Raw genomic sequence first — 26,999 nt, forward strand, 5'->3', positions numbered from 1 at the left:
ATGAACGCTTCCCCGCTCCACTCCACCTGCCATGCCAGGTGGCGTGACGCCAAGGTCAGTCACGCCAATTGGCACGCGCGTTTGACTCCGCCGCTACCGCGGCACGGGACACGTACGAGACTTGACGACTTGGGCTGCAAGGCACACGCGGCGTTAACTCGATTGCGAGCGGATAAGCGCGAGGGCCGAGGAATATCCGCCCCGCAGCCGAGAATATTCCGGTTCCTATAAATCTGCCGTTACTGCAGTTGGCTCCTCCGTTCTACTCTCTACTCCACTCTCTCCAGCCCTGGCAGCCCGCAGCTTCCGCGAAGCTTCCTCCTCCCCCGATGAGATCATCTCCGCCGCCGGCTGGCTATATATATAAGAGGAGGAGTCTCGCCGACGACGACGACGGTATCATCTACTAGCGCCTTTCCTCCGATCCGCACCTTACTTTCTTCCCTAGAGCAGAATAGGTAGAATCGAAACGAATACTAGTACTAATAACTAAAAGGAAGCTCGTTAATCGATTGCACGTTCGAACCTGGATGGACGAACATGCCGATCATCTTTGGTTTGATAAACCGGATACGAACAGGTTGATCTGATCCTAGTGCCCGTTGCTACCAGGCCACGCGAGTAAAAAAAAAATACGGCTTGGCTTGCCGTTAAATCTGGTCTCCACAGGTGGGGGTCCTAGCGAGGTCACCGTCGGCCGTGTCATGCATGGCTGGAGGGTGAAGTCCGAAGACATCCATCCGGCTACGACGACGGCGGCGGGGGCAGCAAGGTGAGCGAGTAGAGGGTGGAGGAAGGTGTGTTTGGGGGTAGCAGGGGTGGTGACCGGTGAGGCCGGCGGTGAGAGGCGATCTCCCTGGTCGCCGCAAGCTGTGATGCTCGCGGGCCGCGGGGGGAGGCGGGCCCTGCCGACGTGCGTGGTGGAGACTGGAGAGGAAGCAGTCTGAGCCTGTGAAGGAACAGAGCATCCCGGTATATTTTTTATTCCCGTCTTTTCCCCCAAAAAAAATTCTTAACTTCTGTGGCGTCTCTTCTTGAGGGATCTATCTTCTCGAGTGGTGTATGCATCATGCTGAGCAGTACCCAAGCATTCTTCCTTAATCCAACGTGGACTTGGACACACTGGAAGCTTGGAAAATTGGAACGCTGGTTGCTCGTCTCTCACCTCTATGAGATGCTTCTCTCATGCCATAGCATACCTTTATTTTGTGAATTTCTTCCCTCACTCTATAGCATATTTTCATTTTGTGAATTTCATTCTGTTTTATTAATGAAACATTCATTACTTTTCAAGTTTCTCCCATTTTTCTTTTCTTTTCTTTTATATCGTGCTTGGTAATTTGTTTGTCCCCCTCCAAAAAAAAAAGTGTTGGATTTACTTCTAGTCCTTTTCTTCCCCTTGTCCTGTGCTTTTATTGCCTTTCCTCGTGTCTATCACCAAATATTGACCGTTCATTAGTCAGTCTTCCGCGTGGATGAATTTACAACGGGAAGAAAATTAGGTAACGACAATGGCATCGACCATGTAGCTGAGACAATGGCATCGACCAGAAAATTAGGTAACGACTGACAATGGCATCCATTGTGGCAGGTTAGCTGCCTCGGTGGTTGTGACAGGTTAATTTCGGAGACTTTGATTGTCTTAGGCCCTGTATTATAGTCCTGACAGGTTAGCCTACAGTCTCTCCGCCTCTCGATAGTGAAACACATGGACTTTGTGTTCTTCGGTTTATTTGGGAGAGTTTCAGCTCTGATTTTTTTTAAAGCTGACTATCTTCAACTATAGAAACTTTCACAACTCCAGATTGAAGGTTTTTATTGAGATATCTTATTTCTATTTTTGAATTTAAAATATATATTTAAACTATTCTATTTTATTTTATAAACTCTAAATCTCAAAAATGGAGCTACCAAACGAGATTTGAATACCCTACTTAATGGCGCCGCTGTATCCATCCATTTAAAGGTGGAAAATAAATAGCAGGAATCTGAATTATCTAATATTTGTATCCGTTAAAATACGAATATATATATATATATATAAATTTTTAAATGGATATTAAAATAGATGTTTCTGAATTTATTTTGAAGATTCAGATTTAACTGTAGATATTCGATTGTCTTAAATTTGAATGTGGAAATAGATAATATCTATATCTGTCAATTAGAAAACCAAATTTTACTAAAATTTTATAAATTTCAAAGGTGAACAAAATTGATATGTTTTGATCCAGTCAAATTGAAATAAACTTCAGTCAATTTTTAACAAAATTTTTCCATTTTGCCAAAAAATAAGTTTTTAACATGAATTTCAAACAATATTTTTTGAAATTTTGATAATACATGTAATTTTAAATGCGAACGAATTTCTTGCGTACCAAAATAAAAATTCTTATCATTAAAGGTGTAATATATTTACATACAATCTGACTAAATAGATATCCAAATGCGAATTTATATTTGAACTATGTGATTTGTATTCATATTTGTAATATTTGTATAAAAAAATTCAAATCCATATTTATATTTGAATTAAAATATAAATAATAATATAAAAGTATACTATTCAATTTGTATCTACTCTCTCTGGTTATAAATGTAGGTAGTTTTAGCCTCTTCAATTATTCTCTAAATATAAGTTATTCTCGAACTTCTATATATATTTTTTCGTTCTCGTCTTGCTCTTGTTTAATAAATACTATCACTCTCACAAATTAATAAATTATTATTTTTATACAGAATAAATAAATAATAATAAGATTATTTGATTTATTTTGTTAATTCTTATATATAAGTCTAAAATAATTTAGATTTATAAGGCCATCTCCAACGGAGTCTTCAAATTTGAGGATTCTAGTGCTACAGTAATTTGAAGTGTACTGTAGCACCAGAAATTAATCTCCAACATATCCTCTATCCGGTGATACAGTACTGCTACAGTGTTAAGGATAATGGATACTGTAATAATAATAGTGGATGCTGTAATAGTATTTTAAGGATGAAATTTCAAGGTAACTATTGGAGATGATCTAATCCAGAGAGTATCCGTTTCCATCTGGATGTAACTTGCCTCAAGCTCTACAACGGTCTATGTGGCTGCCGGCTGTGTAAACCCTGGGTGAGTTCCGGGTGCGTCTGACAAATGTCACCGCGGTGGGCCCCCTTGTCGGCATCGTCGCTGTTCGGTTCCATTTCAGCCGGCCTAGGATTCGGTGTCGGGTTGAAGCATCGAGTTTTGGCTGTCCGGTGTGACATCAGAATCAAATCACGTTATGAGATTTTGGCGTCCGGTGTGAACGCGGAGGACGTGAGCCGGCGGGGCGAAGACTTCACCAGACAACGACACGTTTAATCGACTTTATTGTATACTCCAAAGTAAAGGTATGCTATGGTAGTATATAAATATAAATCGTTTTAACCTCTTTAATTATTTTTTAAATATAAGGTGTTTTTCTATGTATTTTTTTATCTTGTCTTTATTTAATAAATGATATCACTCTCAAATAAATGAATTATTTTTTTTAATACAGAATAAATAAAGAATAACAAGGTTATTTGATATATTTTCTTAATATTTATACATAAATCTAAAATGATTTATATTTATAATTAGAAAAGTAGTAGTACTAAGATAGCTGTCGGTACGTCAAAAGACATGACTGGCAGGCGTCACATGCTTTTGCTGTCCTTCTCTTTTTTTTTTACTGTTTGAAAGTGGCCCGTGAACGATCGGATCAAGTGTTTGAAATTTTTTTCCAAACTCCCGAAACAGACCGGACGACTTGAATGAGCCGCTGATTTTTACGGACAGAAAAGGAAGAAAGTCTCCGTCCGTGTCTATTTAAATGAGGTGCTCCTGCTTATCAAATAACAGTTTTTAATTTTTAAGTTCTCTAGTGAAATTTGTGAAAATAATTTTCTAAACTGAATTAGAAGCTGGAGAATAAAAAATAGCTTTCTTAATTCACTTCTCGTATAAAATCACTTCTTTTATATATTTTATTTTAAATAATTATTAAAAAATTATTTTTAATCACAAAATCACTTACTTTACAGAATCATTCAAAAAAAATTTAAATAAAGAGAGCTATATCAAATAGACCCATACTTGAATTCGAATTCGAATTCATCTCTTTTTTTTCCTCCACGACAGGCTGCAACTGATCCCCTAGTTTATTTACTGGAATGATTCTCGGTTCTTCCGTCTTCCACTGGCCGCCTTTTGCGTTAAATATTCGCCTTTGCGTTCCTTCGACGCGACCACCACCACCGCAGATATAGTCCGGAGCGCGTCCTGTGACCCACTTGTCATATGACGTGGCAACCATTTACTTGGGATTAAATGTTTGGGCCCACTTATTTTAGGACGGGTAAGCGGACTCGGGTACGGAGGGTAAGCGGACGAGGGTACGGACCCGTCCGGGAGAGCTGATCGGCGGAACTTGCATGATTTTCCGGTGGGTATTAACTACTGCACGCGTCATGGGCGCTGAGAAGACCAAAGCTGGCGTAGGAGCAGCGGGCAGCCCTGCTCCGCGCTCCAGCGAGCGCCGGCAGGGAGGCGGCGGCGGACCGTGAAGATGGATGCGGCTTCTCGTGGCTAGCGCTGCTCGGCTTCGCCTTCCTGACCTTCAACTCGGCCATGGCCATCTACCGGTCCAACGGGGACGCCGCTGCCATCGCCTTCGTGGCGTTCTCGTACATCGACCTGGTCTGGCTGTTCTGCTGCCTCCTGTGGTTCAAACTTCAAAGGAAGCCCCAGGCTCCGCCCCGCCACCAGAGGAAAGCTCAAAGTGTCAGTCTGGATGCTCGCTACGCTGCTCACCGTCGTTTTTTCCTACAAGGTCGTAGCCATCATGCCCGTCCCCGTCCAGGTGCTCGTCTGGGCGATGGCTGGCGCCACCGTGTTCGGAGGTTTCTACGCCTTCTTTTTGCTCCGCGAAGGCAGAAGTGAGCGCTTATTTGATTCGTGGCCATAGTTTGCTACAAGCAAATAGATTTGATCAACTTGCTATAACTTCTGAACTTTTGACAGGGAAGCAGAAGCAAGTAGAAACCTCAAAACTAATATCTCTGGGTAATGGCGCCCCGGAATCCATCCATCTGTAACTTGTCGGACGCTCTAGGACGGTCGGTCTATGGGCTGCCGTGCGTCTGCCACATGTGACCGCAAAGGGGCCCCGTGGACGGTGGAATCTCTGCTTATTTTTTTTTTTTTTGAGCGCATCGGTAGACTCTCTGCTGTTGGCTGCAGCCTGGCCTCGGGCTGTCGGCTCCGCCGCTGGTTTCATTTCCGCCGGCCTCAGTTTCGGGTTCGTTTCCGGGTTGTAACCGATCCACCAAAATGGTGACATCAGAATCAAATCGCGTTAAATGAGATTTGGCGTCCGGCGACTTTGGATTCATTAATACTGGCCAGCGGTCGGTAGGTCCCAGAACATGACAGGCTGGCGTGTACCACTATCATATGGAGCACATGGACGGTCACATGTTCTCGATACTTCCGTGTTCGATTGGTGCGTGGAATATTTCGCTTTGCGTTGCTTCTACGCAACGACGCGGATATCAACCGGAGCGATAGCAACAATTTACCTGCTATTAAATGTTTGGGCCCACTTGTTATAGAATATATACGGGTTAGCGGATTAGGATACGGACTGGTCGGATGAAAAGTTCTGATCCAGCTTTTTCAACTAGCCGTTTGTTTAAATAATTTTTCAATCTAACTATTTATTGTAACTTTAAAATTTTAATCACAATCTAGCTTTAAACATACATAGCCTTACTGCTCGTTCTCCACCTTTAGGCGTCACCTATATGATCCTTGGCCATCTGCCCTTCACGGAGAGCTTGTCGCGCAAGAAATTGCCTGATTTTGCCGACGATCACCGTTGCTCCTGAGTATAAAGCAGCTTTAGTGACGTCAGCCGGCGATTGTCGTTGTACGCGTCATGGCCGCTGAGCAGACGAAGCTGGCGGAGGAGCAGCGGGCACCCCTGCTCCGCGCCCCGGCGAGCGCCGGCCGGGATACGGCTGCTGTGGCGGGTCGTGGAGATGCAGGCGGCTTCTCGTGGCTGACGCTGCTAGGCTTCGCCTTCCTGACCTTCAACTCGGCCATGGCCATCTACCGGTCCAACGGGGACGCCGCCGCCGTCGCTTTCGTGGCGTTCTCCTACACTGACCTGGTCTTGCTCTTCTGCTGCCTCCGGTGGTTCGAGAAGGAAGTCCCCGGCTCCGCCACCAGAGATAAGCTAAAAGTGGCAGTCTGGTTGCTCACGACGCTGCTCACCGTCGTTTTCTCCTACAAAGTCGCAGCCATCATGCCGTTCCCCGTTCAGGTGCTCGTCTGGGCGATGGCTGCCGCCACCGTGCTCGGAGGTTTCTACGCTTTCTTTTTGCACCGCGAAGGAAAGGTAAGTTCCGGTGATGTATTAATTTCTCCTCGTTATCGTCCTGCTCTTTTTTTCATTATAAGGTTACTCACACACCATTACATAGAAACATCATACTCACATACCTGTGAACGCGGCTTCGAAAATACTAACATGTGCATATTAAAACCCAATAGGTAGAGTAATACCTTCACTGTCTCTTTCACCACATTAAGGGATTTCTCGTCGGCCTGCTTGCTCTTGTGTGTTCATCTTTTATGCCGGCAGCACCATCGGGCTTCGACCTGATTTACTGTCTTATCCTAAGTCTTTACACCACTAAAACACAAACATGCAGTTAGCGCCTTCGTTTCCTTCTACTTTTCAACGATTTCTCTTTATCCTTTCTATTATGAAAGGATTCTCTACTTTCCTTTCGTAATTATTCTCGAAGGAAAGTTATTGAAAATTAATGGAGATGAGAGAAAATAAAGAGAATGAGAAAAGAGAAGAAAATCGGAAAAAAACGAAATAAAAGGAATATGGTGTAGTGCGGACTGGCCGGACCGGTTTCGGTTCCTAAGTCGGTTAGCCGCCTCTAATACAACCTTGCTTCAGTCTATTTGCATAGGGTATGGGTAAAAAACAAATGCCCATTTAAATTTGGGCATGAATAAGGTTACCCATTTAACCCTCGCTTATCCATACCCATTCAGAAGCAAGTAAATATTCTCTGAACTTTCAGCCGCTGTCGATTATCTCCCTTAATTATCTTTTCTTTCCATAATTTTCTCCTATATCTATTTTCGCTCAACCAATAACCCCTCTCTCCTCGGATCTCCCTTTCCCAGTAATCTCTCTCTCTCTCTCGGATGAGGTTTGCCTGCTCATACTCCCGACGTCATCGACGACGAGGTCGGCACCACAAACCGGGCACGCGAGGAGGCTCCTCGTTACGACCAGCACGGCAGCCACAGCCCTCGCATGGGCTCAGCTTGAGTAGCATACGAGCCGAGCTTAACAAGCTTAGATAGCTCATCAATCTTAGTGAGCCAAGTTTGAATAGTTCGATATGGCTTAAGCTTACTTGGCCCGAGCATATGTTTTCAATTATCTGACTAGAGTGTGTGTCACCGAGCGGCAGCTTGTTCTCAAGCGGTGATGTCTAATTGTGAACTTCTAGTGAGTTACGTGTTAGCAACCTTACTAGACTGAGTCCAAGTTTACTCGAGCTGCAACCGAGCGTTCGACGTTGTGAGCTGAGGTCGAGCCTGAAAGGAATCGAGTCTAGCTCAGTTGGGTGACGTAGAGGCCGAAGATTGTATTTTTATTATTAAAAAAAGGTTGAGCTTGAGCTGCTTTAGGGTTATCCGGCCACGCGTAACTTAGGTTCAGTAATCTTTCAAGGCTTCACCCTAACACTGTTAGGCTTTACAGAAGATTATTAGGTAGGAGGAGGCTATCTTCCTAAAGATTGGCTTAAAGAAGGCTGAACGCCTCTTCTATCAAGACGAGAGAATTGGGCTTTAGACATATCTTTGAGATGCTACTCATATATCTTTTGAGATACTGCTGTTAGTCTACGGGGCCAATTTTGGTGATCAATCTGCCACAATTCACCATTAATGCACGTGGAAAGATGCTACACCGTCGCCTAAGTGGTTAAACAATGGTGGAACATTGGCTATGAGGCCTATGACAAGGTTTACAAAGGTCACAGACTCACAGTAGTATGGAGGTGAAGTTGGAGACATGTAACAGAAAAAAAGAAGGATGCATTTCACTCATCTCGTGATGGAACGTTCTTAGGCTATGTTTGGTTTAGCTTCTACTGGTTTTTGCTACTCAGAAGCAGAAAGATGAATCAAACTGATCACTTCTGAAAATGGCTGAAAAAGTAAAAGTTGGCAAAAGTTATCTTTATTATTAGGAGGTAGAACCTGGTCTGAAGGAGTTCTTTAGTTTCTAAGGGGTGATGTTCAGAGATGTATTACATATATTATAAATTTCATTCATATCATAAGTCAATTCAAAAACTGTTTTTTCCTGTAAACAGCTTTTCAACATTAGCTTTTTAAAGTAGTTTTTGAAAAAGTTAAACCCCAACCAAACTACTTTCCTCATTAACAAGCTCCTTGGTTACCTGAAAAGTCCGATCGTCTTTGCCTTGCTGCTTGTCGGTTCAATGCATCAAAGTACACTTTCTTAACCAGTAAAGGAGAATTGATCAGTAAAGGAGATGCGTGGAAAAAGGGATAAAAAGAAGAATTGGATAGTTGCTAATTTTTAATCGTTGGATGAAGATCTAACGGTTGAAAAAAACTGATTCAGAAGTGAATAATATATTTCTATAGTAGGGACATATATAATTTTCTTATGTCTACTATATAAATATCTCTGTCCGAGTACAGATTAAAAGACAAACGCATGATTGGACGATCGAACGGACAACACGTTGAGTGAAACAAAATCCTGATTTCAGTCGATTGGAACCTAGTAAATCCGAATAAGTAAGGAGGCAAATGACAGTTTAAAAGACGAAACCTAATGATATTCCAAAACAAGCTTACCCAACAAAACGCTAGAAAAAAACCCTTTCCATCTCTATCGATAATGCATTTGGGAATCACCGTAGCTCTACGGTTAGCAGAAATGGGGTCGCGGAGAGGTGCAAGTCTACAGATTGCCTGAAAAGAGATAAACATGGATTTTTTTTTTGTCAAGGTGAACTTTTTGAATAAGATAAAAGTCAACAGTGTGATTTGAAAGACAAGCATGCTTAGAGTGTCATCTAAGACCTAATAAGGTGTAACTTTCTCATCTTTATTTTTCAAAGCTGAAAATGTTTTTCAAGCATCACTGACGAATTTATGCATATTTCAAGCTCAAAATTACATTATTTTACAACACAAAAACGTTTCACTTTAATAATTTGCAATGAAAATAAAACACTAGTTAATATATGCAAAAGAATTTTGCACTATTGTTTTCTGAAGAAAAGAAACCAGAAGTCCCAAACGATCTGTCAACCCGGTGGCAGCTGCTGTGACCTACATCAACAAGAGAGATTTTTCAGGGACCAGGTAATTCCTCTTTTCTAAATTTTCGTCCTGAGATTTTTGACTCCCCAAGGATTTCTGGTTCCAGTTTCAATTTTCGTCCTCTAATCGCATCCACATCTGTGCAGAAATCCAGGAGCTCGAGCTAGCATTTGGAGATGCATCCTTTCCGATGTTCGGGTTGGCGCAACTCAAAAAGTATTTTGATGACCCGAATGCTACAAAAAGAAAGCACTGTATTCTGTTGGAAAAGAAAAAAGTTGTACAAAAAGTCTAGTTGCGGTATCGTTCATTGTCGCAGTACCGTCTCAACGCGTGCTGGCTGTCGGCGGCGGTTCAGGCCCCGCGCCTCTTCATCGGGCGTCTCAGTATTTGGGTTTCGCGAGCTTTTTGGGTGGAGGAACGGGTTTGGTTGACCGTGATGCAGTCTGACAGCTGACTACAGGACGCTTGTGCGTATTGGACATGCCGCTAAGACTAACGGTGTTTCGGATTATACGATTCGTTGCTTCTATAGGTTTTGTTCGTATGAACCCCTCTATATATATATATATAGGCTAAGAGGAGGTAAGTTAAGTGAGGTTATATTTGTTTGAAAAGAAGGTTGCTTGATTGATTGTATCTGTTTGGATAGTTCTGATTAATTTTTAATTTGGTTGATTGAATCTGAGATCGTACAAGGTAAGATCATGATTGGCTATTCGTATATAAAAGTTAAAGATTGTGATTGGCTATTCGTATATAAAAGTTAAATATTGTGATTGGCTATTTGTATAAAGATGATTTTATAATACTGATAAGTAACTTCGTTTATATTAGTGGATATAGAAGTTTGTATCTGTCGAGCTAGATTTTGGAGAGAAGCTTGAATCAAGTTTTCCTACTAACGGAGTATAAACGTATATTTGTATCTGTCAAATCAAACTAAAATAGATAAATAAATACGTTTTTTTATATTATATGTATTCATCAGATCAAGTCACTCTTTTGCAGACAATCAATCAAACTCATAGCTAACACCCTCCGGTAAGTGAGCAGTTTGGAGTGCGTTTGACAAGTCCATAGGTCAACACTGATGATTTGTGAGGTTTTGCTCTGACTTTCGGTTTTTTTTTTGTTTTTTTTTTTTTTGCTTCAGTTGAATTTATTACATTTCTTCTAATAGTTTCAAAAATCTTATCAGCTGCAAACTTTTTGGCTTACTATTTTACCTTTTGAGTTATTCTCATTCTTTTCAAAAAAAAAAAATTCGTTAAGTTTTCTTCTTTGAAGTTCTCAATGGACATAAAATTTTAGTTATGTTCCTTTTTCATCCCAAGCTTCTTTTATTCGTTGAGAAGCCTCGACCGAAGAGAGTTGGCCTCAGGTATGATCATACGAAACCAGAAACACTAAAGTTTAAAATGAGTACCAAAACTCAAAAGCTCAATAACACATGGACCTGAAATCCTATATGTCAACTAGTCTGGATGACGGTGTACAGTAGCTTGAATAGCAAACAAGGAGAATAGATACATTTCTCAAATTATTTCTTAAAGAGAATGCCTTTTCTTGCCCATCAAATTATTTTCTCTTATATGTTTATCAAACGTTTCTGTTTATAACCTATTTTCTTGATTTTTCATTAACCTTTTTATTCATGAGTGCTTTCTTTGAAACTTCTGTTTTCTCTAATTCTGTTTTTGCTGAAAATATCTCCAACAACAACAACAAAGCCTTTCAGTCTCAAACAAGTTGGGGTAGGCTAGAGATGAAACCCATAAGATCTTGCAAGTCTAGTCATGGCTCTGGCACGTGGATAGTTAACTTCCACGCACCCCTGTCCATGGCTAGTTCTTTGGTGATATTCCAGTCTTTCAGATCCCTCTTTACAGACTCCTCCCATGTCAAGTTTGGTCTACCTCGACCTCTCTTGACATTATCCGCACGCTTTATTCTTCCGCTATGTACAAACCATCTCAAACGATGTTGAACAAGCTTCTTTTCAATTGGTGCTACACCAACTCTATCACGTATGTCATCATTCCGAACCCGATCCTTTCTTGTGTGGCCACACATCCATCTCAGCATGCGCATCTCCGCTACACTCAACCGTTGGACATGTTGCCTTTTAGTTGGCCAACATTCTGCGCCATGCAACATCGCAGGTCTAATTGCCGACCTATAGAACCTGCCTTTAAGCTTCTGTGGTACTCTCTTGTCGCAGAGGACGCCGGAAGCTTGGCGCCACTTCATCCATCCGGTTTTGATTCGATGGCTCACATCTTCATCGATTTCACCATCCTTCTGCAGCATCGACCCCAAATATCGAAAGGTATCCTTCTGAGGTATCACCTGCCCGTCAAGGCAAACCTCATCCTCCTCGTGCCTAGTAGTACTAAAATCGCACCTCATGTACTCAGTTTTAGTTCTACTAAGCCTAAAACCCTTCGACTCCAAGGTCTGTCTCCACAGCTCCAACTTTCCATTTACCCCCGTCCGACTATCGTCGACTAGCACCACATCATCTGCAAAGAGCATACACCATGGGATATCACCTTGTATATCCCTTGTGACCTCATCCATCACCAAAGCAAAAAGATAAGAGCTCAAAGCTGACCCTTGGTGCAGTCCTATTATAATTGGAAAATCATTGGTGTCACCATCGCTTGTCTGAACACTTGTCACAACATTATCGTACATATCCTTGATAAAGGTAATATACTTTGTTGGGACTTTGTGCTTCTCCAAGGCCCACCACATGACATTTCGCGGTATCTTATCGTAGGCCTTCTCTAAGTCAATGAACACCATATGCAAGTCCTTCTTTTGCTCCCTGTATCTCTCCATAAGTTGTCGTACCAAGAAGATAGCTTCCATGGTCGACCTCCCAGGCATGAAACCAAACTGATTTTTGGTCACGCTTGTCATTCTTCGTAAGCGGTGTTCAATGACTCTCCCATAGCTTCATCATATGGCTCATCAGCTTAATCCCACGGTAATTAGTACAACTTTGAATATCCCCCTTATTCTTGAAGATTGGTACTAATATACTCCGCCTCCATTCTTCGAGCATCTTGTTTGTCTAAAAAATAAGGTTGAAAAGCTTAGTTAGCCATACAATTACTATGTCTCCAAGGCATCTCCACACCTCAATAGGGATACCATCAGGGCCCATTGCCTTGCCTCTTTTCATCCTTTTTAAAGCCTCCTTGACCTCAAACTCCTGAATCCTTCGTACAAAACGCCTGTTGGCATCATCAAAGGAGTCGTCCAGCTCAATGGAAGAGCTCTCACCTCCTCCGTTGAACAGCTGGTCGAAGTACTCTCGCCATCTATTCTTAATCTCATCTTCCTTCACCAGAAGTCGATCTGTCCCATCCTTGATGCATTTGACTTGGTTGACATCCCTCGTCTTCCTCTCACGGATCTTGGCCATCTTATAGATGTCCCTTTCTCCTTCCTTCGTGTTTAACCGCTGGTAGAGGTCCTCACACGCTCGACCTCTTGCTTCACTCACTGCTCACTTTGCGGTCTTCTTCGCCACCTTGTACTTCTCTACGTTGTCAACACTCCTGTCCAAGTGTAGGCGTTTGAAACATTCTTTCTTCTCCTTGATAGCCTTCTGGATATCCTCGTTCCACCACCAGGTATCTTTCGCTTCGCTTCTACTTCCCCTCGTCACCCTAAACTCCTCGGAAGCCACCTTTCGAATGCAAGTCGCCATCTTTATCCACATATTGTTTGCATCAGCTCTTTCCTCCCAAGAGCCCTCCTTAATTACCCTCTCCTTGAAAGCTTGAGCAGCTTCCCCCCTGAGCTTCCACCACTTCGTTCTAGCAACTTTAGCGCGCTTATCCCGCTGGACACGTATTCGGAAGCGGAAGTCAGCCACCAAAAGCTTATGTTGAGGACAACACTCTCTCCAGATATCACCTTACAATCTAGGCAAGCACGCCTGTCTTCTCTTCTCGAGAGGACGAAATCGATCTGGCTAGAGTGTTGGCCACTACTAAAGGTCACTAGATGGGATTCCCTTTTTTAAAGAGGGTGTTAGCTATGATCATGTCGTAGGCTAGAGCAAAGCTTAAGACATCCTCTCCTTCTTGAATCATGCTTCCATAACTAAAGCCCCCATGCACCCCCTCGAAACCTATGTTAGATGTACCCACGTGGCCATTGAAGTCTCCTCCTATGAAGAGCTTCTCGCCAATAGGTACACTCCTAACCATGTCCTCCAGGTCTTTCCAGAACTCCCTCTTGGTGCTCTCATTGTGGCCTACTTGAGGGGCATACGTGCTGATAACATTGAGAACTAAGTCCCCAACGACCAGCTTGACCAGGATAATCCGGTCCCCTTGCCTCTTGACGTCTACCACTCCATACTTGAGGCTCTTGTCGATCAAGATGCCTACTCCATTTTTATTTGTAGTTGTCCCCGTGTACCACAGCTTGAAGCCGGTATCCTCCACCTCATTCGCCTTCTATCCTTTCCATTTGGTTTCTTGGACGCATAGGATATTAACCCGTCTCCTCACCGCTATATCAACTAACTCCCGTAGCTTACCCGTCAGGGACTCTACGTTCCAGCTACCTAAGCGGATCCTACTTGGTTCGGCTAGCTTCCTTACCCTTCGCACTCGTCGAGTCAAATGCGAAGACCCTTGCTCATTTTTCACTACACCCGGGAGCCGATGTAGCGCGCCACTAAGGATGCGACGACCCGATCCTTGACCACTTATCACCGTATCCAGATCAAGATACGACGCGCCACCAAGGGGGTGACGGCCCGGCCCTTGCTCATTTAACACCACATCCGGGTTCCAATGTGGCGCGTCGCTAAGAGGGTTACGCCCCAACGAATTTCTTTCGGGTTTCATCTCCATAAGAGTGGCTGAGTTTTATGTTGGCTCGCCAAGCCTATCACAACCCTACTTCTTTACCCGGGCTTGGGACCGGCTATGTCGAGACAACATAGGCGGAGTTTTGCTGAAAATATCTCCATTATTTTATTTTTAAATTCACATTCACAAACAATATATAGTGTCAATTCACCCGAACAAATTCAACAAATTTGGCTCAAAAGACTTCATTGAGCTATTACTTGATTACTGCAAAACAAACATACAAGGGGTCCACTGCAAAGTCAAAAGGAAGACTTTTGAGATCTTTAAGAGGGAATTTCTAAGATATTGCCAATTGATTTGAGGTTGTGAACTTGACCACGACGATTCAAACAAGTGCGCCAAGGACGTATTACTCAAGGAAATTGGATGGCATCATGCTGCAATGAGCAGAAGGGTGTCATTGACAGGATAAAACCAGTCAGTAGTACATCTGGCTAAGTCGATGATATGGGGGAAACAATTTACTACCTTATGTCTAAGTCTACTTTTGTGGGGTAGTCGTTGATCCTATTATTTCTATTATTCCATACGGAAGTCCGACAAAAGCAGCTCTGGAAGTGACTTGCAAAACTCTTCCGAAGTCTTCCTATTAAGTGCTAGGCGATCGAACAGTTTGTTTGAATCCGTCTTGTTGAATTTTCCAATTCTAGTTTTGAAAAGCAACTGCAAAAGTGGGGTGGTAACTGGGTACGGAATGGCCATCAACTATCAAATTCTTTGGTCTGGTTCTGATAATTGGTTTGCTTTAGATCGTTCTGCAGGTCCGTATCTGAATTTTGGCGGCTAGGTTCAAAGAAATTCCTTGATTAGCAGTTTTAGTAGTGAAAAGTAGAATTTGTTTCATCTACTAGTTCCATCTAATATATGATGCCAACCAAAAGAGGGTTTGCATGCTTTGAGCTGAGATGCCCTCTTGTTCAACTCATGCTGCTTTCATATTTTGTTAAAAAAACCACTCGTTACACCCTTTACTATCTTTAGTTTACTTTTTTGTATAAGAAACATAACAAAAGTATACCTTTTTTATTTTTGCAGGAAGGCTAAAGGAATTTGGAAGGGGAGGGCCCTGTCCTGATTTCGGTTTCACTTGGTCCGACAATGCTTCAACAAAACAGGTACATGTTTTCTGTAGAAAAAAGGGCACGTTTTGGACCAGCTTAACCATCAAGGATTTGCCACCACGGCCCTACTCTACCATCGCCGTTGCTGCCTGACTTTGTCGTTGCTCCAATAAAATCCAAAACGTGCTGATTTTTCGAAAAGATAACATGAACCTAGAGACAAAGAATGGACAAAAATCCAATTGAAAGCTTCATACGAAGGGAAAACGTAAGAAAGTTTTGTGACCTGAGCCGTGTGTACAGGGCTCTATCTCAAAACTCTTTTATGTTTCTCCTTGGTAAGAATTTTTCCATTGGTTTATTTGTCCTTCAGGGCCATGAGTAACTGAAGTCAGGATAGGGTTCTCCCTTTTCGAATTCTTGTCACGGAATGGCAACATCGTCCACCAAATAAATAAAGGTGTCTGTTTATTACATTTGTGCTTATGCTCGAGTGTGGAAACTGAAGCTACCGACCTGTTGAACTGGGTCAAGTTTCAAGTCTTTATCTATGTGATATGTATGTAAAACTGTTCCTCGTGCTACCTTTTTCCAGGCCGTGTTGTGTCAATTAAAATGGTGAAGGCTGTGTCATGTGATACTTATAATTTTTTTGTCCTTGACCATGCTGATTGGTTTCGCTATGGACATCGATATCCAGTCTGGTCCGTGGTGGCTATCCTTTGAGATTTGAATGGTCTGATTAGTCAGAGATTCCGAGATCTGATTATGTTATGTGGCAGCATAAGTTCATTCATTCACTATCACAGACATGTCATTTAGTGCTGGTTTCAAAAGCCTTTCAGTGTCAGGTTTCCGACCGGCTGTGATTGATCGGCACTGAAAGTCACCTCAAATCACTGTCGGTTGTACAACCGGTATTGAAAGTAGTTTTCAGAGAGAAAAAAAAAGAGTAAACTTGAGCTGGCTCGTCTGCCGCCGCCGCCGCGCCCGCAATGACTGCACCGTCTGCTCCTCCTTCAACCTCCTCCTATGCTCCAGTCGCCGCTTGATGCGGTGCTCCCGCCGTCGCCATCGCCACGTGCATACTCAAATCGACTCATCTTATCCATACGAACACAAGCACAAATCGACTTATCTCATTCATACGAACACAAGCACAAATTGACTTATTTTATTCATACAAACACATGCACAAATCAACTCATCTCATCTCAAACACAAGAATATAATCAAAACAAAGTGAAGTAGGCATCCGACCCGGAGCAGCCATCGGTCCCCGACCGGCCTTAGAAGCCCTTCAGCCCATGCGTTGTGGTATGGCGCGACTCCTCGCAGCTGCTCTTCGGCTCTCCCCACTGGTGCGCTCCAGCTCTGTTCGCGGCGTGAAGGCGACTCCCTTCAGCACCCCTCCACCGGCCACCTGGTTCGTGGGTCATCGTGCATGCAGCGTAGCAGCTTGCTCACTGCGACGTATGTATGGTGGTCATGAACACGAACTCACGATTCAAAAACGGACTAGCGAATTGACTTGGTGCTTACCTCGCTGCGTGAAGAGAGAGGAATGAAGAGAACGAGTGAGGTCTAGTCATCTGGACGGGCTTGAGCTTTTAACGGGATCCATGGAGGCAGTGACGGAAGAGAGAGAGAGAGAGAGGGAGAGATCAAGAGAGGTTGGATGAACGAAGAGATAAAAGTGAGGTCTGAACGGGTGTGGTCGAGTGGCTATCCATCATGAGGATAATGAGTGGATTCTGTGAGTCAGACGTAAACAAAATGAGCCAAAACAGGACTGTATAAAACTCTCAGGTCTGAAGCAAGTTTCAGTGTCGGTTCTTATTAACAACCGGCACTGATACTATCAGTGTCAGTTTGTATTAAAGTATCAGTGCTGGTTCAACCCAGTTCAATCGATGATCGAGCGCGGGATGTTACACATCGGCACTGATACTTCATTAGTGTTGGTTCTAGTTTAACTGGCACTGATGAGCCGACACGGATGACTAGTTCTGTTGTAGTGCTTCTTGTTTCTTAGGCAAGAACTAACTATTTCTGATTGCAACTGTTGTGTGCTCTTTTTTTATCACACTTCCTAATCTTTAGGAGTTCGAAATCGGGCACTCGAGTTCATGTGACCATGTGAACATCAACGAGTTTAGGGGAGAGGTTACGGTCAGGGGTTTTAGGGTTCATCAGTGATTCTAGGGGTTATAGTGAGGCGGTGAGTTGCGGCGTGGCGGTACGATGCGGTGAGGCAGCGGTGGAACCGCTGGATCCATGAGTGGTGGGTGGGATTGGCAGCAGGGGAGCTCAAAATTAGATTGGTGAGCTCGAAATTAGATTGGTTAGCGAGGAAGGAGCGGTGGCGGTGGATCCAACGGTGGAGAAGCCACCAGAGAGGGCAAGAGGAGAGGCTAGAACTACAGAACCCCATATAATAGTCGCCACCTTCAATGCCGGTTCAAAGGAACCAGTACTGAAAGAGGTATCAGTGCCGGTTCTAATAACAAACCGGCACTAATAGTGGTATTTCAGTGCCGGTTTCTCTTTAAACCGGCACTGAAAGACTGCTACAGTATATATAGCCCATCTTCTTCCCCGTCTCGACCCAGAACAGAGCCGCCGCTGCCGCAACCCAGTGTTACAGTGCCTCCTTGCCATTTTTTTGGGCGATTCAAGGTTTTTTTTTTGCGTGGGAGCCTTCAAAATTTGGAGGAGTCAACTGTTTTAAAGTTAGTGAGATCTATATTTCATTTTTGGATAGATTACTTGGTAAATTGCTCTAGGGTTGATGATGGATGGTGTTTGTTCCATGGTTATGGATTTAGAGATGTAGTTGAAATCTAATTTAGGTAAAGTTTGCAACTTTGTCATTGTTAGATGTATAGAGATGATCTAAATTTGATTCTTAGTTGGATTTTAGTTGTTAGATTTCTCTAGGTTTGAATTTCGGTGGTTGTTAGTTAGTGTTGAAATTTGAAATGAGCAAGAGCTCAAATATCCATATAAATTAGAGAAAGGTCGCAATCTTATCATTCTAGATGATTTAACGAGTTGCAACTTTGCAATTTGTTGAACCATTATTGCCATTCAAAAATTACAAAAATATCGCTAGAACTGTCATTCGAGTGGCATCAAAAGAATAAAAAATCAGGGAGGTATTTGTAAAATATCTCTAAAATCTAGCTCTAATTTTCTGGTATGTGGATTGCGTATATTTTTAAAGTCATGAATTTTAATAATAATCTAATGAATTTCCTCTGTTAATTAATCAGCATACTGAATTTAACATGTACAGTCCATAAAATACTATGTTGTAGGGATGGCACATCCACCCACGGGTCGCAATCAGACTCGGCAGCCTTTGGAAGGCGGGTCCCCCGACCCGGCCCAAGTACCGGAAGGAGATGGGTCCTCAAATAGGGACCAATCAGGATGCGAGGTAATTCGATGAATATGTTCTAGATTTTGAAATCTTTAATGATTATAAGTCCAATGTGTTTAATTATAATGATTTGCAGATAGACCGGTCATGGATGTACAAGGAACGAGGGCCATAGTTCATTGTTGGCATCGAGGCTTTTTTAGGCTGCCGCGGCGTACAAGAAGCCAAAAGGGAAGCATGACGAGCACTATATATGCTGTCCGTGTGTCGACTGCAAGAATGAGAAGCAGTTTTCAAACATAGAGCAGATCCGTGCACACTTGATTCGCAGGGGTTTTAAGGCTGGCTACACCCTTTGGACTGAGCACGGTGAACTTGCAGATGTTGGGCGTGAAGGGCAACCAACAGTCGAAAGTGACGGAGTCAACGATCCGATGGCTAACGAAGACTTTGATATGTTGACATTTGAAGATACTTTTGTCGAGAACGATGATCGGGACAGTTTTGTTGGCAACAATGAAGAAGGCATAGAACAAATGTTGCGCGATGGGGAGGGGGACTTCACCATTGAAAGACAACATCAAAAGTACCAGCGCATGATAGAGGACTCTAAAACACCAGTTTACCCGAACTGTAAAGATGAGCATAGCAAGTTGCATGTGGTGCTGACACTGATGTAAATGAAGGCTAGCAATGGTTGGGCCGATAAGGGTTTCAATGAATTGTTAGAATTCTTGAGGGAATTACTTCCATAGGGTAACGCGTTGCCCGAAAACACGTACCATGCCAAGCAGGTTGTTTGCCCGTTGGGATTGGAAGTAGAGAAAATACATGCATGTGGAAACGACTGCATGTTGTTCCGCGGTGAGGATGCAGACTTGGAAGCGTGTCGCGTTTGCAATGCACTGCGGTACAAGAGCAGCGTTGATGATATTGAGAGCGATGGCGTAGGGGTGAAGAGAAAGGAGAAAAGACCCCCATTAAGGTGGCTTGGTATTTCCCTATAGTCCCCCGTTTGAAGCGATTGTTTGCTAACAGAGCGAATGCCGAGTTAATGCGATGGCACGCCGAACAGCGCAAGAAAGATGGAATGCTTAGACACCTTGCTGATGGCATGCAATGGAGGAGATTCGATTCGAAATACAAGGAATTCAGAGATGAAGTGAGGAATATAAGGTTCGGGTTGAGCACGGATGGGATGAATCCTTTCGGCAACACGAGAAGTACTCATAGCACTTAGCCTGTGACTCTCTCTATCTACAACATTTCACCTTGGATGTGCATGAAGCGAAAGTACCTTATGATGCCTCTACTGATTAGTGGGCTGAATCAACCAGGCAACGATATCGATGTGTACCTCAAACCATTGGTGGAAGATCTTCTTGTACTGTGGAAAGATGGCGTACGAGTATGGGATGAGTACAGACGCGAGAATTTCACCCTACGCGCGATGCTGTTCGTGACGATTTTAGATTGGCATGCTCTTGGTAACCTATCAGGGCAGACTGTAAAAGGGTACAATGGATGTGTTCAGTGCTTGGAGGAAACGGAGGGGCGGTGGCTAAAAAACAGCCAGAAAATGATCTTCATGGGTCACCGTAGGTTCCTCCGTCCGGATCACCCATACCGCAAGAATAAAAGAGCTTTTGACGGGACAATGGAGCTTTCGTCAAGCTCCGAAGATTCGCAATGGAGAACAGGTATTTAAGATGGTTAATACACTCAGAGTTGTACTTGGAAAGGGGCTAGGCAGTACAAAAATGCAGGCTGGGCAAAATGCTCCTATGTGGAAAAAGATGTCAATATTTTGGTTGCTACCTTTTTGGAAGTATCTTATGGTCCGACACGCAATCGACGTCATGCACGTGGAGAAGAATGTGTTTGATAGCTTGATTAGTACCTTACTAGACATACCAGGCAAAACAAAAGATACACTAAATGCACGGCTGGACCTGGAAGAAATGAACCTCAGGAAGGATCTACACTACATACAATTAGACAACGGCAAAAAGAAACTTCCCGCAGCTTGCTACACTATGAGCAAGGAAGAGATGATCCGCCTGTGTGGTTGCTTGCGTGATGTCAAAGTTTCGACCGGTTACTCCTCCAATATCAGGAACTTTGTAAACATGAAAGATACGAAGTTAGTTGGCATGAAGTCTCATGATTGTCACGTGATGATGACGCAGATGCTTCCAGTTGCAATTCGAGGTATTCTGCCAGATAAGGTCCGAGACCCAATCATTAAGCTGTGTTCGTTCTTTAACGCAATTTCACAGAAGGTCATTGATCCGAACAAACTGGCAAAGCTGCAGGAAGACGTGGTCCATACTATATGTCAGTTTGAGACTATTTTCCCTTCGACATTTTTTGATATGATGCCCTATCTAATTGTTCACATTGTGGGTGAGATAAAGAGCATTGGCCCCGTGTTTCTGCATCAGATGTATCCTTTCGAAAGGTTCATGGGGGTTCTGAAGAAATATGTTCGTAACCGAGGTCGTCCGGAAAGTTGCATTGCCCAAGGGTGGAGTACGGAGGAGGTTATTGAGTTTTGCATTGACTATATGAAACTGGACGCGATTGGTAAGCCTATATCTCGCGATGAGGGGAGGCTAAAGGGGAAAGGGACGATAGGTCATACTTCAATCCATATCAAAGATCGTGCTTCATTCACTCAAGCACACTTCGCAATTCTGCAACAGGTAGTTGTAGTGATCTCGTATGTCAAAATGCATGTGAGCATGCTACGCTCCACAAATCCAACGAAGTCAGATGATTGGATCGCAAAAGAGCACAGAGATAATTTCGGTAATTGGTTACGTCAACACATGATGGGTAAGGATACCGACGATGCTCTGTTGGAACTGCTGGCAAATGGCCCGTCAACTACGATTCGCACATTCCAAGCATACGAGATTAACGGCTATACATTTTATACGCGAGCACAAGACAACAAGAGCACTAACCAAAATAGTGGTGTCCGTACTGATGCCTGTGACCGCGCTGGCAACAGGGAGACCTACTATGGATTCATAGAGGAAATTTGGGAACTTGAATATGACGAGTTGATGGTCCCTCTGTTTCGGTGCCAATGGGTCAGACTCACAGGGGGAGTCAAGGTCACAAGTACGGTATGACTATCGTGGACCTCAAGGAGGAGCGTCACGTGGTTCTTCAAGGAAAAAGAAAAATCGTCGGTGTTGAGAATGTTGTCGACGACGAAGACTGCGACAAATTCGAAGACCTGCCCCCTTTTGGAGAGAATGTCGAACAAAGCACATTAATGCATTTATTTTGTCAAACAAAGCACATTATAAGAATTAATTTGCTGGAAAATCAAGTATCAGTGCCGATTATATGTACAACCTGAAGTATCAGTGCCGGTTGTACATACAACCGGCATTGATACGTCTCCTATATTTATCTCCAACACTTAGCCGCATCCTTGTTCCTCTATTCACCCTAGCGCTACCTTCCTCGTTTGCTTCAGTCACCCGAGCCTCGACGCGCCGTCGCCTCCTCCCGACGCCACCCCGACGCGCCGCCGCCTCCTCCCGACGCCGATTTGTCCCCGAGCCCTCGCCGTCGTCACCCCCCACGGAGGAGGAGCCGCCGCCGCCCTTGACGCCGACGCCGAGGACCACCTCTCCTGCTCTGCTCTCCTCCATCCCCTTCAAGCCCAACGGGTAAGCACCATCCCGTCCTCCCCAATGAAATTTGTGATAAGGATGGAAGAATTTGGGAGAAATAGAGGAACTACGAACTAGGGTTCTATAGCTTAGTGCTATGAAAATTCAAGTGACTGGATTACCTAAATACATGTGAAAAATGTGAAGTTCAAATATACATATATGCGAGACTATTTTTGTTTTGTGAAATGTGAGCTGTTTGGAGATATTGAGCCCCTTTGGTTTGAAAACTGTTGAGCTCCAGAGAGTATCAATTTAAGTTGATAGTGCCATTGTTGTTGATCCATTAGGGAGGTTGAGTGTTCATCCAATTTTTGTCCATGGCCATCCTGTCTAATTGTATTCTGTCATGGAAGGATGAATTGTTTAGTAAAATACAGTTCGACGATAGGTTCTTGAAGAAGAAATAAAACTGGTAGATAACTATGCTTTCATTGCAGTCGTGCAATTTTGCAACAATTTGTGTGTTTATGGTCTGACATCAAACTTCTGCATTTATCTGGGTTTACGGTGTGCAAATTGGCAAATGTCCTAAAAAAGAAAGTACCTGAATTTGTGTTGCAGCAGGAACTTGCATATATGTATCAATTTAAGTTGATAGTGCCATTTTTGTTGATCCATTAGGGAGGTTGAGTGTAGATGTTATGTGCTGCAATGATCTGTAATCCTTCGGTACATGTATAATTATACAAACATTTATATTGTAATTCATGATTCGAAGTTAACTAGTGCAAGCTCTGTTGGCAAATATGATTCTTTTATGAAGGCTACGGTGTTGGAATTCGCTCATGTTTCCTTTGTCATGATTACCTTGTAGTCTAGTTTTGGTATGAGATCCAACTCCTCCACGGTCGGCGCCAGTGCCACCGTCACCAGGAAGAGATCCAACTCCTCCACTGTCGCCGCCACTGCCACCGTCACCGAGAAGAGAGCCGACTCCTCCCCCACGCAAGTCACCAACAAGAGAGTCAACTCCTCCCCCTCCAAAGTCCGCAACAGTGCCACCAAGGGAGCCAACACCTCCCCCTCCAAAGTCCGCAACAGTGCCACCAAGGGAACCAACACCTCCCCCTCCGAAGTCAGCACCAGTGCCTCCAAGTGAGCCGACTTCTCCTCCTCCGAAGTCAGCAACACTGCCACCAAAATTGCCAACTCCTCTGAAGTTGACAACACGTTCTCAGTCTAAGAAGGTGGCAGCACCTGAGAAGTTGCCTTATGAAAGAACTGCAGAGGAAAACAGAGCGATAGTGAACGCCGAAGTCAAGAATTTTTTTAAAAAGCGAGAGCCTGAGAAGAATAAACCACTCACTGAAGAAACGAAAAAGTTTCTCTTGACGCTGAGCAAACCTGCTGTGGTTAAGCGTCAATCAGACTACGAGCGTATCAAAGGAAAGAAATCCTTGAGGCAGGCTTCTATTGATCAGGTACGGGAAGAACAACAACTAGAAAGATTCCTTAAGGATGCCAATATGACAAAAGAGTAATTTTTTAACGAGTTCGTGGCACCCAAAGCAGTCAAGAGATGGCAATTTAAGCTGGGCGAACTATTGGTCGCGCCGGACGAGTGGGCCAAACTGACATATCAACTTTGAAAATTTCATGTGTGGTACATGAATGAGTCGAAGGAGGGTAGGGAAAGTTTCGAGGCCAGATTCAAGGAACAAGATCTCCTCCACGGGGACGGCAGTATTTTTATATTCTTCGAGAAAATTTATCGACTGTACCAGTATGATGTCCTCGACGTGTCTATCTTGAGTTGTTGGACTCTGTAAGTGTCGTATACGTATAATTCATAATATACATTTATGTATAATTGTATTGAATCTCTTAACTTATTCTTTGTGTAGAATGGAGGTACAAAGATGCAGAAAGGAGTGCATCATGCATGTGGGATTTATCGACCCATATCTTGTTAACCCGACAATGATGAAATCTACCGACCTAAAGAAAACCGAGGACTATGTATTGAAGTGTCTTCTGGAGCTACAATTGAAGAAATACATACTTTTACCCTACCACTAGGGGTATGTGTTTCTACTCTTTTTAGCAATACATCGTTAGAAATTAGGACCAACTAACCTATAGTGACCTATGTACAGTTTTCACTGGATCCTTCTTGTCATCCAGTCAGATATTAGTAAGATCTTTATTTTTGACTCACAAGATAATCCGAAAGAAACCTACCAACCCGTCATTGACTTGCTACAAAGGTAAAAACCGACCATTTCGTTACTGCTATTGTAATATTTGATTTGATTGAATCTAAGTCTACTTACAGTAATAATCACACACATACAGAGTGTACCCACGATACACCAAGAAGAGCGTTAGATACAGGCCATACACGAAAGAATGGACAGTCCGACATGGCTTTCCTTGTAGGAAGTAGGGTCCGGGCAATAATTTATGTGGTTTTTATGTAATGGAATTTATGCATAGCTTCAACACAGAGGATTCGATCCTGCCGAAAGATCCTGAGGTAGACGGTATACACATTGATGACTAATTTTCAGGTTCAATACGTCAAAATCATATGTATTGATTTATTCAATTCTTCAAATTGCAGATCCTCGAGCTGTCCAAAGAACGTCTCATGTCTCATGAAATCAACGCGCTTCAAGAACAACTTGTCGGGTTTATCAATGATGAAATCATCAATCCAACCGGCGAGTTCCATGAAATTGGATTGTCTTTCTCGTTACCTTCAACCCATAAAAAGGGCAGAGTTCAGATCCATCGGTTCACAAGAAATCTTAAACTCCATAAGATTATTGTAATGAAACTTGATAAGTATGCGGTGTATATATATTGTGATGAGACTTAATTTTTTATAAATAAAATTTATATGTGGTTGTGTATATATGCTGTGATGAAACTTGATATGTATGCGTGTCTATTTCCGACAACGTCCAAAATTTGAAAATGACACTGTACTAGCGACAACCACCACGTTTTTAAAAAAAGACGAGAAACACCTATCAGTGCCGGTTGGAAACAAACAACCGGCACTGATAGCACTCATATAAGTGCCGGCTGGTAATACTAACCGGCACTGATAATGATTTTCAGTGCCGGTTTCACACCCGGCACTGATAGTCACTGACTATCAGTGCCGATTAATCAGTACCGGTTCATAAACCGACATTGATCATGTTTTTGAACCGGCACTGATCACCTATTCTGCAGTAGTGTAGGTAGGAGAGCGAGTCACGTGGAGCAAACAGTCATGTGGAGTAGAGAAACAGAATAGCCAATGCGGGAGGAAGAGAAGACTAGACATCCATCGTTTGCAAATCGGACGACTAACAACAACATCAACAGAAAAGACGAAGGAAACATGTGACTGGAGAGAATAGCACGACCCTTTTTTATCCCGTTAGACGCGTGGCATGTCCATGACGATTCCAAGGGAAATGGGAGAAGGATCAAGCCAACCATGGGCTTTTGTCCTGGTACCGTGGAGTAAGGAGAAGACACAACTTGATCAGTGGTGGAGCCAAGTGGAGTCCCTGGTATGCCTAGGCACACCTAAACTTTGCAAATATCTATGGAGATCATTCTACATATAGGCTACATTTGATAGGATGTAGTACTCCAGTACACTCATGCACATACAATAAAAATTCTCTAGATCCACTACTAGATTTTATTGCTATGTAACATATTCAATATGTAAGTGGTGGTCTTGTGCGAAGACATCATGGGTTTTATTCCTCACTCTCTTTTTCATTTTCATATCATCCCTGATTCATCTTACTATTTTTTTTTGTTTTATTGAACTGGAAGCCTTGCCTTGTACCTTATCATGATAATTTTGTGTTTTGGCCCTAAGCCACAAACCGTGTGAACTAAGAATCAGCAGTTTTTTTCCACATTAATTCCCTGTTTTTCATCCTCAAATATTATAGGACCGAAAGTAGCGAATAGAGGAGGTGAATAGACGTCTCAATAATTTCTTGCAAAATAGATAACCTTCTCCTATTTTTAATCACCCAACACACTTTAAATCTTGAACGGAAGCAAAATACTCAGGGAGACAAAGAAAGATGAAAAGTTTCAAGGCAATATGACTTCACGGATGGAGTATGAACTATAGGTTTCATTCAAAACTATTCTATGTATTTTTTGGCCTAAAAGCTTGCAACTTTGAAGATGAACGAAACAGAGAAAAGATCACAGGATAAATAAATCCTCCAAGATGATGGTCTAGAGGTAAGAGAATTCAAGTCCCCATCACATATGTATGTGCATATGAATTCTATGCCTCTAGCATCAAGAAAAACAACTTCCAAATGTTGTAATTTCAACTAAAAATAAAAACAAAATCAATAACAAAACACCAAAAACTTGCAAACTTGCAATGGAACCAATAGAAAGAAACTAGAAAGAGGAGAATTTAAGATATGCAAAAACTTAAACTTCATTACTCAAAGAGGTCAGCTCTATTTTAGACGGATTATAAAGATTTATCTCTCAAAACTCTTACATATTACATAGACTAAGTACTCATCTCTCTCCTCTAAAATCCTATCATAAGGCTCTCAT

The 26,999-nt window shown here is 42.9% G+C and overlaps 1 protein-coding gene and 1 pseudogene across 5 annotated transcripts; both read left to right on the forward strand.

Moving 5' to 3' along the window:
- LOC133927709 (uncharacterized) lies at window positions 1-5,403 on the forward strand (annotated as a pseudogene).
- On the forward strand, window positions 147-25,298 carry LOC133926931 (uncharacterized). 5 transcript variants are annotated; one of them, XR_009911209.1, is made up of 6 exons: window positions 147-396; window positions 613-972; window positions 15,352-18,819; window positions 18,899-24,222; window positions 24,302-24,933; window positions 25,021-25,298. XR_009911209.1 is itself a non-coding variant. In XM_062373108.1 (4 exons), exons 3-4 carry the CDS (start codon window positions 5,952-5,954, stop codon window positions 15,358-15,360), a joined length of 471 nt encoding a protein of 156 aa, XP_062229092.1. In that variant the 5' UTR covers window positions 254-396; window positions 613-972; window positions 5,807-5,951; the 3' UTR covers window positions 15,361-16,024. The 5 variants fall into 5 exon arrangements, 2 of the variants coding, with proteins under 2 accessions (XP_062229092.1, XP_062229091.1); XR_009911207.1 differs by having other exon boundaries at window positions 24,302-25,298; XR_009911208.1 differs by lacking the exon at window positions 613-972 and having other exon boundaries at window positions 24,302-25,298.
- Window positions 25,299-26,999: the final 1,701 nt, after the last annotated feature.

The sequence above is a fragment of the Phragmites australis genome, chromosome 8 (genome assembly GCF_958298935.1).
Source record: "Phragmites australis chromosome 8, lpPhrAust1.1, whole genome shotgun sequence".
Lineage (NCBI taxonomy): Eukaryota > Viridiplantae > Streptophyta > Magnoliopsida > Poales > Poaceae > Phragmites > Phragmites australis.